Here is a 16,504-nt window from a genome sequence, read left to right on the forward strand (position 1 = left end):
TGGGCATATACAGCACTTTTTTTTTTTTTGTGAGGAAGAAGGAACCCAAGGCCACGAGCCCACAATAACTGTTCCCTCCAAGAGAAAAACAAAATACAAGAGACAGCCATCACAGAACATCATATAATGTGTCCCTGACTTGCATTCCTATCGGTAGTTAATTGATGGTCAAGACTTTTCTTGCTCACCATCTCCTGCATACTATTTCTTACTTATTAAATGCATAATCACAATCATTTAGAGTGCACTAAGTACAGCACTCCAAAGAAATATAACTTAGCACAGGAATTCTGAAGTACTGTACTGTATCAATACAGCATGAAACTTAAGAAAAATATTATGTAACATATACAGTATACTTATAATCAGTTATTTACTGGCATTAAATACAAAAATTAATTTTTATGGTGTGCTAAACAGGTAGTTTACATACATTAGTTTACTGTACATACTGGCAGTAAAGTATAACTACAGACAATAGCATCAGCCACAGTTGTCTTTTATTGTATAACTGTATATAACACTTTCTACAAAAACAAGTCACAGCTACAGTTGCAATATGTGCTGCAGTATATATGATAATGTTCTTGCACTGGAGACGAAAGTTAAGCAATTTCTATAGCACCAGCCATCACCCTCCCTGAGGTACGTCTCCAACACAAAACTCTATATTCTTGACACATCACCTGAAAAACAGAGGCACAAGTTTGCATGTAGTTGATGGTCTTCCATTTCTAATTGCCTACTCAAAGTCCTAATGAAAACAGTCCTTTTTTTAACTTTTTTTTTTTATTATTATTTGTTGTGACATTTCAAAACTTGTTCTTTACTCAAAACAATGGCTGCCTGTATATGAAGTATTAACTCTGTGTCATATATTTACTGGTCAACTGATTATCACCTTCCATTTTAACACATTCACAATGAGGAAGTCTTTTTTGGTTATTTCTATCTCCACTTAATTCTACTTAATTTAGAGGTGACATTTCAAACTGGAGGGGTTGGATAAAGCTTTCACTAACCCTTTCACTATCTCAGGCCCTATCTAACCCCAATACTGTTGTCTGGTGTTGTCTGACTAAAGGGAAAAAAGGCAACTGCTGTGAAGAGGTTAAACAAATAACAGTCATCATCATCATTCCATCACAAATTTCCAGGTGAGTTACCTCTTGTTTGGGGGATCTTTTATCCATTCTTAGCTTCTTTTCAGTTTTATTCCTTATTATCCAGCAAGTGATGGTCTTTGAGAGAGGTGAAGTCAGTGAATGTACAGCGAGGTTGGATGGTGAGGAATTGGAAAATGTGCTTATGTTTAAGTACTTGGGTAGTGTGATGAGTAAGGATGGAGGTTTGGAGGGTGAAGTGCTTGAAAGGGTACAGCAGGGAAGAAAGGTTGCTGGTTCTTTGAAAGCAGTGATAAGAAACAGGGAAGTGAGCATGGAAGTGAAAAAGTTACTACATGACAGTATTGTGATACCAACTCCAACGTATGGAAGTGAAGCTTGGACGTTCTTGGAAGGACACAAGTCGAGAGTGAGAGCAGTGGAAATGAGTTATTTAAGAGAAGCCTGTGGAGTTACATGGAGAGACAGGCTGACGAATGAGGATATAAAGGAGCGTTGTGGTGTGGATGTAGATGTGATAGGAAGCGTTATGAGGAACACACTGAGGTGGTTTGGCCATGTGCAGAGGATGGAGGGTGAGAAACTGGTGAAGAGAGTGTATGTGAGTGAGGTGGAGGGGGGAAGAGGGAGGGGGAGGCTGAGGATGAGATGGAAGGATGGGATGGAGAGGTATATGAGAGAGGGGGGTGTGAGCTGGGAGCAGGGCAGTGAAATGGCGGGGGACAGGGCAACGTGGAGGCGATTTGTTTGCGGCCACCTCAAACGGGATTGAGGTGCCTGGCAATAGATAGATACATAGATAGAGTTAGGAGCCAGAAGAAAAATAAAGTAGAAGTAGAACAATCAAACCTCATGTACAAAATCATTCACACATCTTAGAATTCTTAAAAAACCTTGCTCCACCTTCTAAGCAAAACTATCTGCATGTAATTTAACAAATTCAACAGTTTTCAGTCTTTACCATACACATATAAATCTTCTACAATCTCCACCGATTCATGATATGTGCTTTTTCCAGATCCATTGATGCAAAGAAATACTGTACCTTACAGTCCTTCTCACATGCATTACCCACTTCCTGCCATTCTGATAGTATGTGATTCCTACATCATCTCCCAGTCCAACAATCACTCTGTTTTTCACTCACCAAACATTCTGATCCTGCCTTACCTTACCTATTATCATTCTTCTATATACCATGCCTACAATTCTCCAAACTTATCCCTCAAAATTTTTGCACTCAATTCTGTCACATCTATTTTTGCATAAAGGCAAAATAACCTTTTTCATCCTTCCTGGTACAACTTTACTCATCTAAACCTTCTGGTAAATTCCACACTTAATTTTCATTCCACACTCTCTACTACATTTAATCATCATTGAAATACCTCATCAAAACTTGCTGCCTTCCTTTACTTCAATTTCCACAAAGCATGCTTCACATCTGTCACAGTCACATTATCAGGAATTATTTTGTATTTTTTTTTATCTCTTTCTACTTTTTCTTTCTTCACCATCAAAGCAATCATGTTTACCACCACTCTGTTCTCAACAATCTTATTCATCAGTTTTCAGTTTTCAATCTGCTCCTTACTTCTCTTTCACTTGCCTGCATTCTCCCACTCACATCCCTTACATTTTTGCTTCTTTGCATACTCATTCCTACAATGTAGTACTGAATACATTCGAGCTCAGCAGTGGGCTCTTCTCTTAGTCTGTGGATGGTGTGCCACGGCTCAGGCTGTGCTGGCCGTGCATCACCGTGCACCAACTCAACCCTCACACAAACTTGTGCATGGTGCTACACAAATGCAGAGAAAGAGAGAGATTTTTTTTCTTTTCACCAGATGATGCCCTGGATGTTTATCTTCACGTTTATAATATACAGAAACAATATTTTTTGTTTTGTTTTGTTTTTTCACTACTCCTGTATGTAAACTTACGCACGGCCCTACGCAAAGACGGAGAGAGAGAGATTTTTTCTTTTCACCAGATGATGTTTATCTCCAAGTTTATTAAAAAAAAAAAAAAAAAAAAAAAATCCTTCATTTTTTTGCACACCACAGGGTGGGATAAAAAAAGGTAACTGCATAATCCACAGGTTAAGACTACTGATATACTGCATTCAGATTAATTATCTTCACCTAGGACAGTATATAACAAACTAACATATCATACTGTAACTGTTGTGATATTTCACTCACCTATAGTGTTACCATCAGTGAGAAAGACCAGCATCTGTCTGGACCCCACACGGCGAATGGAAGGCATGCGGCTGTGTTGTCCTGAGTCAGCCCCACTCCGTCCTGCCACAGCCCCTAACCCTTCTGTGTCATCCGTGTCACTGAGATGGTGTGCATCAATAGGAAACTCTTCCTCCGAGGACTCAAAAGCGTCAAATGTAAGATCTTCTGGGAGGTCATCAGACAGGGACAAGTGAAGTGAACGTCGGAGAGAGGGGGTGGTGGTGGTGGAGGGGCGGGAGGAGGAAGGGGGCCGACTATGAGGTACATCTGGAGGAAGGGTCACTGTTCGGAAGCTCACTTCTTGCCCACCTGTGATGCATTCCGAAGAGATGAAGACAATGGTTTTTGTATCAAGAGCTCAGTTCAAATCAGTCATTAATTTAACTGATATACAGTATCAAAGTAAAGATTAACCAGTCTTACCAAAAACAAAATATAAGCTTTCTGATCTGAAGCAGTGCAGATAATTAAATGCTACATAAAGTATGATGTATGGAAACAATATGAATTAAATTGCAGTGTTATATGAATCTAAAAACAAGTGCCTCTGTGACAGAAAAAGTAACCATGGATAATTTATCCACTGGATAAATACATATACAAAATGGCTATCAATCATCATGATAACTTCTTTTTCCAACCAAACACTGGGGTGAGGTTGAGTCCAGAAAGCAAGGAAAGAGAAAGCATATTTACCTCTTTTCTATTACTACATCAATATACTTAAATTCCCTCACCAAGTCAAATTCCTCTCCCCTCACCAGCACAGTAAACTGAGCATCACTTTCACTCTCAACAACTATCACTTTACTCTTTTCTATATTTACTTTCAAAACATAACACAGACATCCACAAAACTCTGCGGCAATCTGAAGATCATGATCGCAATTAGCATGTAATACAGCATCATCTGCATTCATCAGATGAGATATTCAGTCCTTAACTATTTGTAACCATCCCCATCCTCTCTTCACAACTTGAATTTTAGCCTCTCTCTCATAACCCTATCCATATGCATACTGAACATCCACAGGGACACCACATACCCTTTTCTCAGTCCAAAAACGATACTGAACAACTCACTTAGACATGCACTTACACTTGAACATTCTGTACTTCATTACCATCATAATAACATACAGTGTTCAACAACTTTCCATCCACACTATACATACGAGTATATACAATATTACATAATCCTTAGCTATTCACCCTCTCATACACTTTATATACTTATCAATATTGCATCATCTACACACATTTCCAAGCAACTTCAATAATAAACAGTATAAGCAATTGGTACTGTATACTTGCAGCATGTACACTGGCCATTTTACCTGTGGGACCGCATGGGTGTCCAGCCTGATGCCAGCTGGTCACTGATCACTTTTTCCTGGCACCAGGTGGGAGAAGGGAAGAGGCTGACACCCCTCTGTGGACAACCAGTGGCCAGGGCTGGGGGGGGCCCAACACCCGCCCCACCACAGGGCCATTTTTATGGTGCAGCCGCAATGTATCACCCACCACTACCACAACCACGGCACACCGCAGGGGATCAGGTGCCACATGGGAAAGGAGGAGATTCCACAGAGCACATCAGGTGCAATAGAAGAGCCACAGTAAGAAGTCACAGTAGTCCAGTGCCATATGATAAGGGTGAAGATTCCACATAATACACCAGGTGCAACATGAAGAACCCAGTAAGATCCACAAATCAGGTACCACAGCAATGGGTGAAGGAGTCATAAGTGAGTTTTGGTGATACAGAAGAGTGCAGAATAAAGGGCCATCCCAAGTAGTCGTCGTCCACAAGGTCGAGGTAAGGGCAAAGGGGTATGAGGAAAGAAGACATGCAAAGTTATGGTGAGCCAGATATATGCATAAATATACAGTCTAAAAGAGAAATATTAAAACAGATATAAATATATATTAGTAATGAGAAGGATCCACTGAGGGCATTAACATCCTTGCTTACAAAAAGTAACTACTGAGAAGCACAGAAGACTGCCTAGCCTGCTGAAATTCAGTTAAAAAAAAAAAAAAAAAAAAAAAAAAAAAGTACCTGTACTATTACCAGATCTTTGATTTGGAAATATACAATCTGATTATACAACCCTGAAATACCCAATACAATTAAACATAATGAAGAGAAATATCAAGAGGGAATTACAAAAAAAATAAGATTTACTGGATAATAAGGAATAAAACTGAAAAGAAGCTAAGAATGGATAAAAGATCCCCCAAACAAGAGGTAACTCACCAACAAATTGTCTGCCAGGCATACCAGCATTGGTTTCCAGACCTGGTGGTGTCCGGGGAAGGCTTTCAGATATTTTCTGTGCATTAAGGGAGGCATTGTAGAGAGATGTGGCAGCAGTGTAGTGGGACCTCATCTCAAGATCTTTCACATCCTGGGTCAGTTGTGTGTAGAGATACATCTTGCGGGCATATAGGAAGAGGAGGACAGATGTGGCCGAGACCAAATTACCGATGACTATAGCTGGGTCCCGGAAATCAATCACTGCCTGGGTGGCTACAACTGTCCACACACACCATGATATGGCTGTGCAGAGGGAGGCCAAGAGGATCCAACGTGTCTCCCTTGAGCTTTGGTCTGCCTGCCATGTTTCCAGGCAGAAGAGGATAGTTGCTGCCACTAAGACCATAACATACACTAGGGATATCACCAGCTCTGTCTCAAAGTCCTCTGTTGGGGTGCAGCGCCAATGATCCCCCTCCAAGTCAATCTCTGGTGGATACAGGATGAGCCATGCTGCCCCAAGGATGACCTGAACCAGAACCAGAGCCAAGGACACCAACAGGAGGCCTCCAGGTCTGGTCAATACATCAGGGTCATCTTGTGAGGCGCTGGTGTAGGTAATGATCCGCCAAGTGTGGATCACCTTGACCAACATGGCAGAGAATACAACAGCATATGCCACACCCATCAGAAACCTTCGCACAGCACAGGTCCCAATGGTTGGCTGGAAGATGAAGGCGAAATTCACAGCATAAAGCATCAAGCAGCCAATCAAAATCTTATACCCCAGCACTGATGTGCCAGCAGCTGTAGGGAAGGCCATGGCAAAGTACACCATAGTGACCAAGATCACAACAATTCCCAGCAGGCTGACAATTCCTGTGGTAATACCATAAACAGAATGAAAATTGGCATCAATAGGCAGAGGTTTGGGGAGAGCCATAGCTGCATATATCGTAGACTGAGATGAACAAACTTCAAGACAGACCCCTTCATTGCAATAAGAGTCTGGTGCATATGTTCCTATTTTGAATTCAATGCTGGGTTTCTCCAGACGCAACTTGCTGTTCTCCCATTTCCCAACATTGACGTAGCCATACTCATTTCCCAACTTGCGGTAATTCCAGATATGATAACCATATGCATTTGCCTGGTCATAGGAATCTGGATCATCAGTGTCTGTATTGTTTAAAGTCAGCCTACTCTGGTGTAAGATCTCCAATAACAGCTCAGCTTGCACAATGCTACAGTCACCAATGGTCTTAGCATTAATACACTGCTTGGTGATATATGCATCAAGGCCATGAGCAATGGCATTGATACCCAGGATGGTGTGGAAAACAAAAGGATCTTGGACAATATCATCAGCATGGGTATGTTCAGTGCCTTGACATTCATTGACATAGCGGCGCTGGACTCGGGTACTGGAGGACAAGCGGCACTGGAACTTGTCTTGGAAGTATTCTTCAAACCATTCATCAGGGAAGGGGACATGATTCTCCAAGGTAAGGTTGGCAATGAATGATCTGAAATCTGGTAAGTCATAGGTTTCCATGGTGAAGGTGAGAGCTCCTGCTGACATTCGGTTGAGGTCCTTGGTCACAGATGGTTTATTCCCCCAAGCTGGACCTGCCAAGAATGTGAAGTGTTCAGCAAGACCCAGTTTATCAGCTGCCTCCAGAATTCTACGCATGTTATCAGCTGCACTGACCAGCATCACAATTACCTGTGGCTTCCATGACACAGCCAAAGTCTCCACTACCTCCTGAGCGTATTCCTTTGACACTCGCTTGGGCATCCCCAGTGAATCTCCAATACAAATATCTTGTTTTAGAGCCAGGCTACGGAAAGTTTCCATCAAGAATCTCCCCTCTTCATCATTGTCATAAATCACACTGAGGAAGGACCAACTATATGTCTGGGCAATGGCCAAGATCGTTCTCAGTTCAGCAGTTCGTGATGGCACACTTGTCAGTATGGTAGCGTCCTCTCGATCGGAAAGCTTTACCCCTGCAACTGGGGAGCTAAAGTGTGGCACATAGTTAGCTGAAAGAATATTGGACACTGCATCAGCTGCTTCATCAGCAAATGATATGGATGCTACAACCTTCCCTGGCCCCAATATAATCCCAGGATCAGTCTCTGATGCCTCTCCAGAGAAGAAGCTGAAGAAGCGTTCTCGTGCACGTTCGGTCCGATCACAGTAATCGAACAGAATGGCCCCCAGTCCTACTCCTGCATCATTGGTGTTGATGCGGGTGAGAGCATAGGCAACAGCTGCTATATTCTGGAACACTGCCTCACCCCAGTAACCTCCACAAGAGAAGAAGGTAGAGCCTCGTCGGTGATACGGCACTAGGCCGCTGATGCCAAATCTCTCTCGGCCAAATATCTGAGAAGCAGCAGCATTGTAAGTGACTTGTGTATTCAATATAAAAACGTGTAATAATTTACTATTATTTTTTGTAAAATACCTGTACCTATGAAATACCAGTTTTTCATAATAATGTTAATACAACTAACAGTATGTCATAATTTTTATTTCAGCATACGAATACCATTACTTCGCACAATACATGGATAATTTTTATAAATACAATATTTATACTACACACACACACACACACACACACACACACACACACACACATATATATATATATATATATATATATATATATATATATAGTTATATACAGTATATTCAAAATTATCAAGTATAGTACCACTGAGGCTTTCCATCTCACCTGTAAATAGTTGGTTCTCTTGGGTGGCTTGTTCATATCTCCAGTCACTGCCTCTTCCCTTCCACCAACAGGACCAACAATAACACCACTGTCATCACATGCCTCTGCATCATCACATCGAGATGTAACTTCTGTCATGGGCACCTCCTTCCCCCCTGCATCATACGTCACCACCATAGAACCATTCAGTGAGAGGCCAGACTCTTCACTGTACGACCCAACACGCACCAAGCCAGCTCCACCACTCTTTTGGTTTGGCAAGTGTCTGAAGTTGAAGATCTGTGAGGATGGAGGGAAAAAAAACATCATATGGCTGCATCCTTTGCTGTATGACCCACAGTGGGGACCATATCAGCTCCACCAATCTTTTGGTTAGGCAAGTATCCAGAGTTGAATCCATGTAAGGCAAGGCAAGGAAATAACATACAGTTTATCATTAACTAACCAGCACAAGCAGTCCTGTTCTACTCCAATGCAAGTTTCAGAACTGCTGCATTACATATACCTGTACACACAGAAGTAAATGTGAAACTGATTCACATATTAAAAAAGAACAATGATAATAATCCCAACTCAAACAATCTTCCTTTGCTTGGTTTAACCATAGTGGGGAAAAAAAAAAAAAAAACGGCATAGACATAGGCCTAGAGATGCTGCCAGGGATCTGTACATCATAAGGCATGGGGCCTCTGTGGAAGCCCAATGAAGTCTGAACTGTGATTCCACTTCATAGAGCTAGCAGCCTGGACAATTATTTTTTATTTATATACTACACTCTTTTCACATACACCTGCCAGGTAGTCATTCTGTCAGCTATCATGTTAAAAATAGGGTAATAAACCCTTGCCATGTGGTACTCCATACGTACTTCATTTAATCGGTTTGATCTGTTAATTTTTAAGCTTCATTAAATCCCATACACTGCTTTTTCACATAGTTTCAATTCACCATGTGCATCCACCTTTTCCTACCTTCATACTCACATACTGTATAACCATTTCATCACCCTATTGCTACAGTATGTTCATTCAGTCCATATGGCCATACCATTTAATCATGCTCTTTTACACTGTTATACACTGACTTCCTTACTTCACATTTTTTGTGAATCACCATTTCTTTTCCTAACTACTCTATGCACTCAACGTACATTTCTGAACAGTCCCATTTCTACTGCTCTTCTTTTTCTGAACACCCATGATGTACCAAAGTCTCAAACCAACCTGAGCACTAACAGACATTCATGCAATCTTCTTGTAGTATCCTTACTTGACAAGGGAGATCATAAAGACCTTAGTAGATACTGACCCATATACACTGTCCTCAAAATTTTTAACAAGGATATTAGGTTATACATTAGGTAAAAACCACCAGCAAGAACAAGCAGGATATGGAAATGCTTACTCAGCTCTTGGAAGTGAATTGGTTCAATGGTGGTGAACTCGAGATGCTTATGCCCTAAGTCTAAGGTTAGGTCCATGCCATGTCAGACATTTCAAGTGGATACTGATACTCTGGCACAGTACGTGCATTCATAAACCCTGTATGTGTTTGCACCCTGTCGGTTCTATTGACAACATATGTAGACTCTGACATACACAAACATAGCCATTACAATAACAGTTCCACTTTCATTTGCATCATTCTTCAAACAGACACCCCTTTCTTATTTATACTTATGAGGAATGGTTATTTCTAGCTATCACCCTCCCTTTGAGGATAAGGCCTGGTCCTGTAACAGGCCACATATGGACTGCTGCAGACACAGACCCAACTGATGACTGTATATGCATGAATATCAACTAATCAGTAAGACCACAGACTATAATATGTCTCTATGCTCAGCTCATGTAGACATGAAAAAAATGTTCTTTGACTCTGTAGAAGAATCAGCTATATTATACTAGCAATACTTTAATACTCCTACAAAATATCCATGCTTGCCATTGGACTTCGGAAATCCCCAGGCAGTTGAAAACTATCACTTTCACAAAACCTTGAGGAAGGACCTGTATGATTTTTTTTTTTTTTTTACACATAACAGTTTTGTTTACTCTCTGTCTTAGTGACTGGTCTGATATGTTCCCCTAAACCCTACAATATTTGCTAGTAACTGTTGGCTGGCCAATGAGCAACTTCCACGGGTCTCAAACTTCATCTAAAACTAGGGAGACAATATCTATTAGCCTCAGCCATACCTGAAGTGTTGCAGCACGATTCAGACCCTCCACTGTGAAGGCCATACGCTGGCCATCAGCCCCTCGTTGTGCAACTGACCGGGCATACTGGAACATCTTCCCACGATACTCTGGGCTCACTGTTACCTCCTCACATGAGCCTGAGAGCTGACCTAAGTGGAGAATTAAAAGGAAGTCATAGAATGCATGAAAGAAAACCAGAAAAGAAAATGGGGAACAAGAAGAGGAAAATACCTTTGTGAATGCTGGAGAAATGGGAAGTAAGGTATACTGCACTCAGAATCCATTGCATACAGGTTACGGGCCCATAAAGCTCAACTTACACATTTTTACAATGTTGACGCAGTTTGGTTACCGTGAAAAATTTCTAGGACCTTGAGATCTCTCCACTGAAAAAAGCAGATGTTTGATTCAAATTGTCCATTGTGGTTGGACTTTGCTTAATATGTCACATATTATGACCAACAATGTCCTGTTGTCATGGCCAGTCCTACTACTAGGCAAACGAGGTGACTGCCTAGGGCTACATCAACTAGCAGGCACCAATTTCCATCAAATATAAAAATAAAGGTATTTAAGCAAATTACTGTAGATCAAGTATCTTTTAGACGTGACAGCAATAAAAGTAATTTCCTCAAAATGATTGTATATCTTCCAGGCCTCAAATGCATTAAAATTTAAGAGGAGGGGGGGGGGGATGCTATGTTTATCTCTGAACAAGTCAGACAGTGAGCAGGGAAAGCATTTTGCATTCAATATTAATGTAATTCAGCACTTCTTTGTAACCATGTAACCAACTCATACGTGTTCCATACGTGTCAGCAATTGGGTTGGTGGAGGGTTAGTGCCCCTGCCCATAAAACAACTAACTCAAAGTCAAACAGCCACCCAGTATGAGATTGTGGTGTCTGGCTATAGATAGATAGATCACTTCTTTGGATAGTAAATATATATTGTAAGTTTTCTAGTGTGTTTTTTTTTTAAATACAGTAAGACCTCATTATAACGGCCTAATTGGGGCCCAAACCATTCCAAAAAATGCAAAATGCCGATAAAAACGACATCCAGACTTCCCCCTGCTAATCCGGACTTTTTCCGATATATCAGACATTATTCTGGATTGCATGAATAGTTTTTAAACTATTTTGACTACCACTGTGGTACTGTACTGTGTTATAGTATAATATATATAATAATACTGTACTGTACACTGATAAACATGTCTTTTATTTACCTTATTGTGGTGAACATAGCTGAAGTGGTCAGGCAGTCTGGACTGCTTCTGGCTTTATTGGACTTTTTCCGATATATAGGAATTTAGTCCGGTACCTCCTTGAGTCCGATAAAAGTGAATTCTGGTCTATTGAAGTCCATTATGTCAAGGTTTTACTGTACATTATCCATCCATCCATCCATCACCCAATCCTACGTTGCCCCATGAGGAGCGTAGAAGCCCAGGGCTAGGCAGTTGGTCCTGGCATTTACGATGAGAGTGACCAACCTCACTCATCCCTGAGTGGCATTACATGAGCAATAAACCCCAACCACCCCTTGGATATAAACCTTCACCGGCTCAATCCGATTGGAGCACAATAATTACCCACTAAACCACCAGGTGCCAAAACTTGGTTATATGGTTACCACCCAGCATAGTAAATAGTTTCCTGGTGTACAGGAAACCATTTGGCTTGTCACTCAGTGTAGAGTAACCCATAGGCAGAAGGAAGAGGAAAGAATGAAGGAACGAAAGACAGAAGAGGGAGTATAAAGTCACCCGTAGGCAGAAGGACTAGGAAAGAATGAAGGAAAGAAAGACAGAAGAAGATGGAAGGAAAAAAGGATGGAGGAGATGACAGGGCAGACACCCGAGAGCAGCACTACATTGAGTGAGTGGATGATGAGTGCCCCCACCTACCACAGTTGTACATTATATACAGTACAATTACTGTCCCACCTACCACAGTTGTACATTATATACAGTACAATTACTGTCTAACAGGCAGTCCTCTACATATGCACAGACAAAGGCATAAATATATTCTGTAGCCAGTAGCCAGGCCGATAATACCAGTCACGAGATCTAAAAACATACAGTACAATTACATGTAGGAGACTAGTCAGGAACATCTTTCCTGAAGACAGCTCAATGAGACAAATTACTGAAAGCAATCAGCAACACCAACAATCCTGTTTTGGTAACCAGGGCTACCACCATTTAACTTTATAGCTGTACATCACAAAACAGATACTTGGTATAAATGCTGACAAAAACTCATGGTACTGACCCTTACATAAAGATCACAACTGTTTCTTTTTGGAAATTTCTCCCTATTCTGAACACATACATAGAAGTTACCTTTTCTCTCTCATAAAATACACACATACATTCAAACATACATACTGTACATAAAAACATACATGCACAGCCTACACACATACATACCATACATACAAACATACATGCACAGCCTACACACATACATGCATACACACATTAACACATACATACACTCACACATTGCAAAACACACACACACACACCACTCGCTGGTGCAGTGGTAACGTTCTCGCTTGCCATCCGGTAGATGGGAGTTCACGCCTCGCTCAGGTTGCGAGAAGTTTCACTGACGAAGTGGGTGGTTACTGTCCCCCTCGAGCAAGGGGACGGGTGTGTGCGTGTGTGAAGGTCACAGCCTTGCCCTTAGATCGGACTATATGAGCTCTCAGCTCCCTTCCGGGAGGGTAAAAGCTGACGATCATGACCATCAGGTGATCCTGACCAACCCGGTGAATTACACACACACACACACACACACACACACACACACAGAGTCCTACCTGTACATGCCTCTCGGCGCCACCTGTCCAGCCCTTGAGCCAAAATCGTAACAGCATTGATGGTTCCCACAACTCCAGGGGCTTGGTGCAATGGGTAGGAGGACAAGTTATGTGCCCCTCCTGTGAAGCAACTGGCTCCACGGCACTTGAAAGTCTGGTGGATAGAGGAGTTGATTAAAATACAGTGGATGAGGATGTGCACTCTCACCTAGAATATTGCTCACCCTTGTGGACTGGATGTGGAGAGGTTGTACAAAAACAACTAGACAAAATTCAGAACAAAGCTGTTGGAATTATTAATAAACCTCCTATTATAAATAAACTACCTCCCCTACAAGTAAGAAGAAATGTTGCCTCCCTTGCATTATTTTACAGACACTTTTATGGCAAATGCTCAGACAAAGTTGCATCCAATGTACCACTTATCCATGCCCGCCCTCGTGCTAAATGGGCATCTGGTAGCACTCATGACTGCAATGCCACACAACCATATTGCAGAACTTCAGCCTATCAGAATTCTTTTATTCCCCAAACTGCATCTCTCTGGAACTCGCTTCCCCGGAGTTGTTTCCCCCCAAACTTCAACCTACAGCTGTTCAAGTCCAATTGCTACAGATACTTTATGAATGGAGGATACCAGTAATGTGGTGTATGGATTATTTTTTTTTATTAATTTGTTTTTCTTTCCTCTGTTCTGTTATTTTATATATATATATACGGTGGTAGGTGGGGGTGCTCACATCCACTCACTCGATGTAGTGCTGCTCTCGGGTGTATGCCCTTTCCTCTCCTCCATCCTTCTTTCCTTCCATCGCCTTCTGTTTTTCTTTCCTTCATTCTTTCATCATCCTTCTGCCTACAGATGACTTTACACTCCCTCTTTTGTCTTTCTTTCCTTCATTCTTTCCTCTTCATTCTGTCTGTGGGTGACTTTACACTGAGTGACAAGCCAAATGGTTTCCTGTACACCAGGAAACCATTTACTATGCTGGGTGGTAACCATATAACTAAATTATGGTGCCTGGTGTTTCAGTGGGTAATTAAGGTGCTCCTATTGGATTGAGCCTGCGTAAGTTTATATCCAAGGGATGGTTGGGGTTTATTGCTCACACAATGACTCTCAGGGATGAGTGAGACTGGTTACTCTCATCTTAAATGTCACGACCAACTTGCCTAGCCCCGGGCTTCTATGCTCCTCATGGGGCAACGCAGGTTTAGATGATGGATGGATGGAGAGAGATATATATATATATATATATATATATATATATATGTAATGAATAATGTAAGCGAACTCTCATTATACAAATTTAGTTTTTGTGCCATGTCCACTCCTAAATGGTGCAGTTAAATATGTATGTGAATAACATCTTTGTTGTGCCTACCTGGACTTTTCCCTCTGCTCAACAGATAAGAGGCTGTGGAAAGGTCCTGTTCAAATGACTGAAATGTCTCCATTCATTGTCTCCGTTCAGTTACAGTACTGTGACTTTTTTCTGTATTAACCCGTGCCGTCCCGAGGACGTACTTCCACGTCCTCACGTTTTGTCACAGCTAATCCCGAGGACGTACTTCAACGTCCTGCAATTGCAAGGTTCATAATTTCCACAATTTTCAATTTTCGCGAGTCATTTTTGGTATGTATACACGGGACACCTGCCTCAACAAGATGCCAGGCAGAGACAATGCCTTACCCAGCATGACCTCCTCCCCCCCCCTGCATGCCCTTTTCTCAGCAATTCACCTGTTATCAGTGACCTGGCCAGTATAGCCATGTCATGCCACGGTACGAAATTCAGGGCCAGAGTGATTCCCCAATCAATGACAATGTGGAGGACAAACTTTACATAGCTTTAGAGGAAGAAACAGTTAGAAATGATGATCAGGTAATGTGGCAAAAAAAGGTCAGGTATTAGCGAGTGAAACAATGCTTATAATGCCTATATTACTGCTTGAAAACCAATATACTTTTGCACTACATATAAATTCGTAACAGTAGATAAATAAATACCGTTTATGAGTGGTGTGAAATAGTTATCCTCCCATAGAACTCGTTTTCTTTGGCGCCAACCTGATAGAAAACCCAGTAAAGTAAGGAGGCTCTCCTACCTGTAATGAGTATTTTAAACCTCAGGTGAGCGATTTCTCTATGAATTTTCGATGTTTCTCACCAAAAGCGAAAGTTTTAGCAAAAAAAAAAAAGGTCAAAAATTGCCCGGGATTGGGGGGTACCAGTGGTCAAAAAGTGGCCGGGACTGGGCGGGTTAAAGCAACAAAAAATTGCTAAAAAAAAATTACCTATCAAATTTTCATTGTTACCTACAAAACTGTCTGGCCAGTTTCCAACAATTTGTGTTACCAGTTACACACACATCTCTGACAAACAACAAAGGCAACCTATACTTGTAAGCTTTATGAATCAATGAAATTCAACTTGGCCAACCTGTGACCAGAACTCATGGAACCAGGGGTAGGCAGTGTGGTTGGCGAGGGAGAGGGAGCGGAAGTACTGCTGGAATCCTGGCACTGCTCGACTGATGGCCTGCACCACCACCATTCCCAAACCCTCATTTCTGTGTGAGACAAAAAAGAAAGCACAAAGATGAAACTGGAAGATTGATACTTCTTTCAAGGTTGATTTTAACAGAGGGACACTGGTACAGAGAAATAACCATAACACTTAACAATTCTGTCATAAACAACCTCATAATTATCTCATATGATGCAAAAGGAGGAGCTATGTTGGAGGCTGTGATTAACTTCTATTTCATGTCCCCACAGACAAGGGACCAAAATGCCTGTTAATTTTACAAAAACTAATTAGCGAAAGCCTAAAAAATTTGACCATTCCAAAGAAGCCTGAACAAAAAGCCAAAATCAGGATCTATTGATTTCAAACTGCCTGGGCACCTCAAATTCAAAATACTGTACTGGGCATCATAGACAGTGGTAAAGACAAAGTGAGGAAGACATTTTCAGAGTTAACCAATTCTGTATATGAAAACTAAGTACAACACTGGTTAACTCTTGCATGCGGTGTGTTGCATACTGTAATAGGAGAGAGTAAAGAAGCTTACTGATCAAAAGGAAG

At 41.4% G+C, this 16,504-nt stretch overlaps 1 protein-coding gene across 1 annotated transcript in view; it reads right to left on the reverse strand.

Moving 5' to 3' along the window:
• Positions 1 to 564: 564 nt before the first annotated feature.
• The window catches only part of LOC145410610 (uncharacterized), a 56,334-nt gene continuing 40,394 nt past the window's right edge, over positions 565 to 16,504 (reverse strand). Inside the window, exons 25-31 of the mRNA XM_080280723.1 lie at positions 15,857 to 15,986; positions 13,414 to 13,567; positions 10,576 to 10,727; positions 8,378 to 8,656; positions 5,631 to 8,022; positions 3,329 to 3,679; positions 565 to 686 (exon numbers count right to left, since the gene is read on the reverse strand). Coding sequence (XP_080136849.1) covers positions 667 to 686; positions 3,329 to 3,679; positions 5,631 to 8,022; positions 8,378 to 8,656; positions 10,576 to 10,727; positions 13,414 to 13,567; positions 15,857 to 15,986 — 3,478 coding nt within the window. The 3' untranslated portion in view covers positions 565 to 666. The remainder of the gene's footprint in view (positions 687 to 3,328; positions 3,680 to 5,630; positions 8,023 to 8,377; positions 8,657 to 10,575; positions 10,728 to 13,413; positions 13,568 to 15,856; positions 15,987 to 16,504) is intronic.

The sequence above is a fragment of the Coenobita brevimanus genome, chromosome 86 (assembly GCF_032717465.1).
Source record: "Coenobita brevimanus isolate Jiangsu-jjx chromosome 86, ASM3271746v2, whole genome shotgun sequence".
Taxonomy (NCBI): Eukaryota; Metazoa; Arthropoda; class Malacostraca; order Decapoda; family Coenobitidae; genus Coenobita; species Coenobita brevimanus.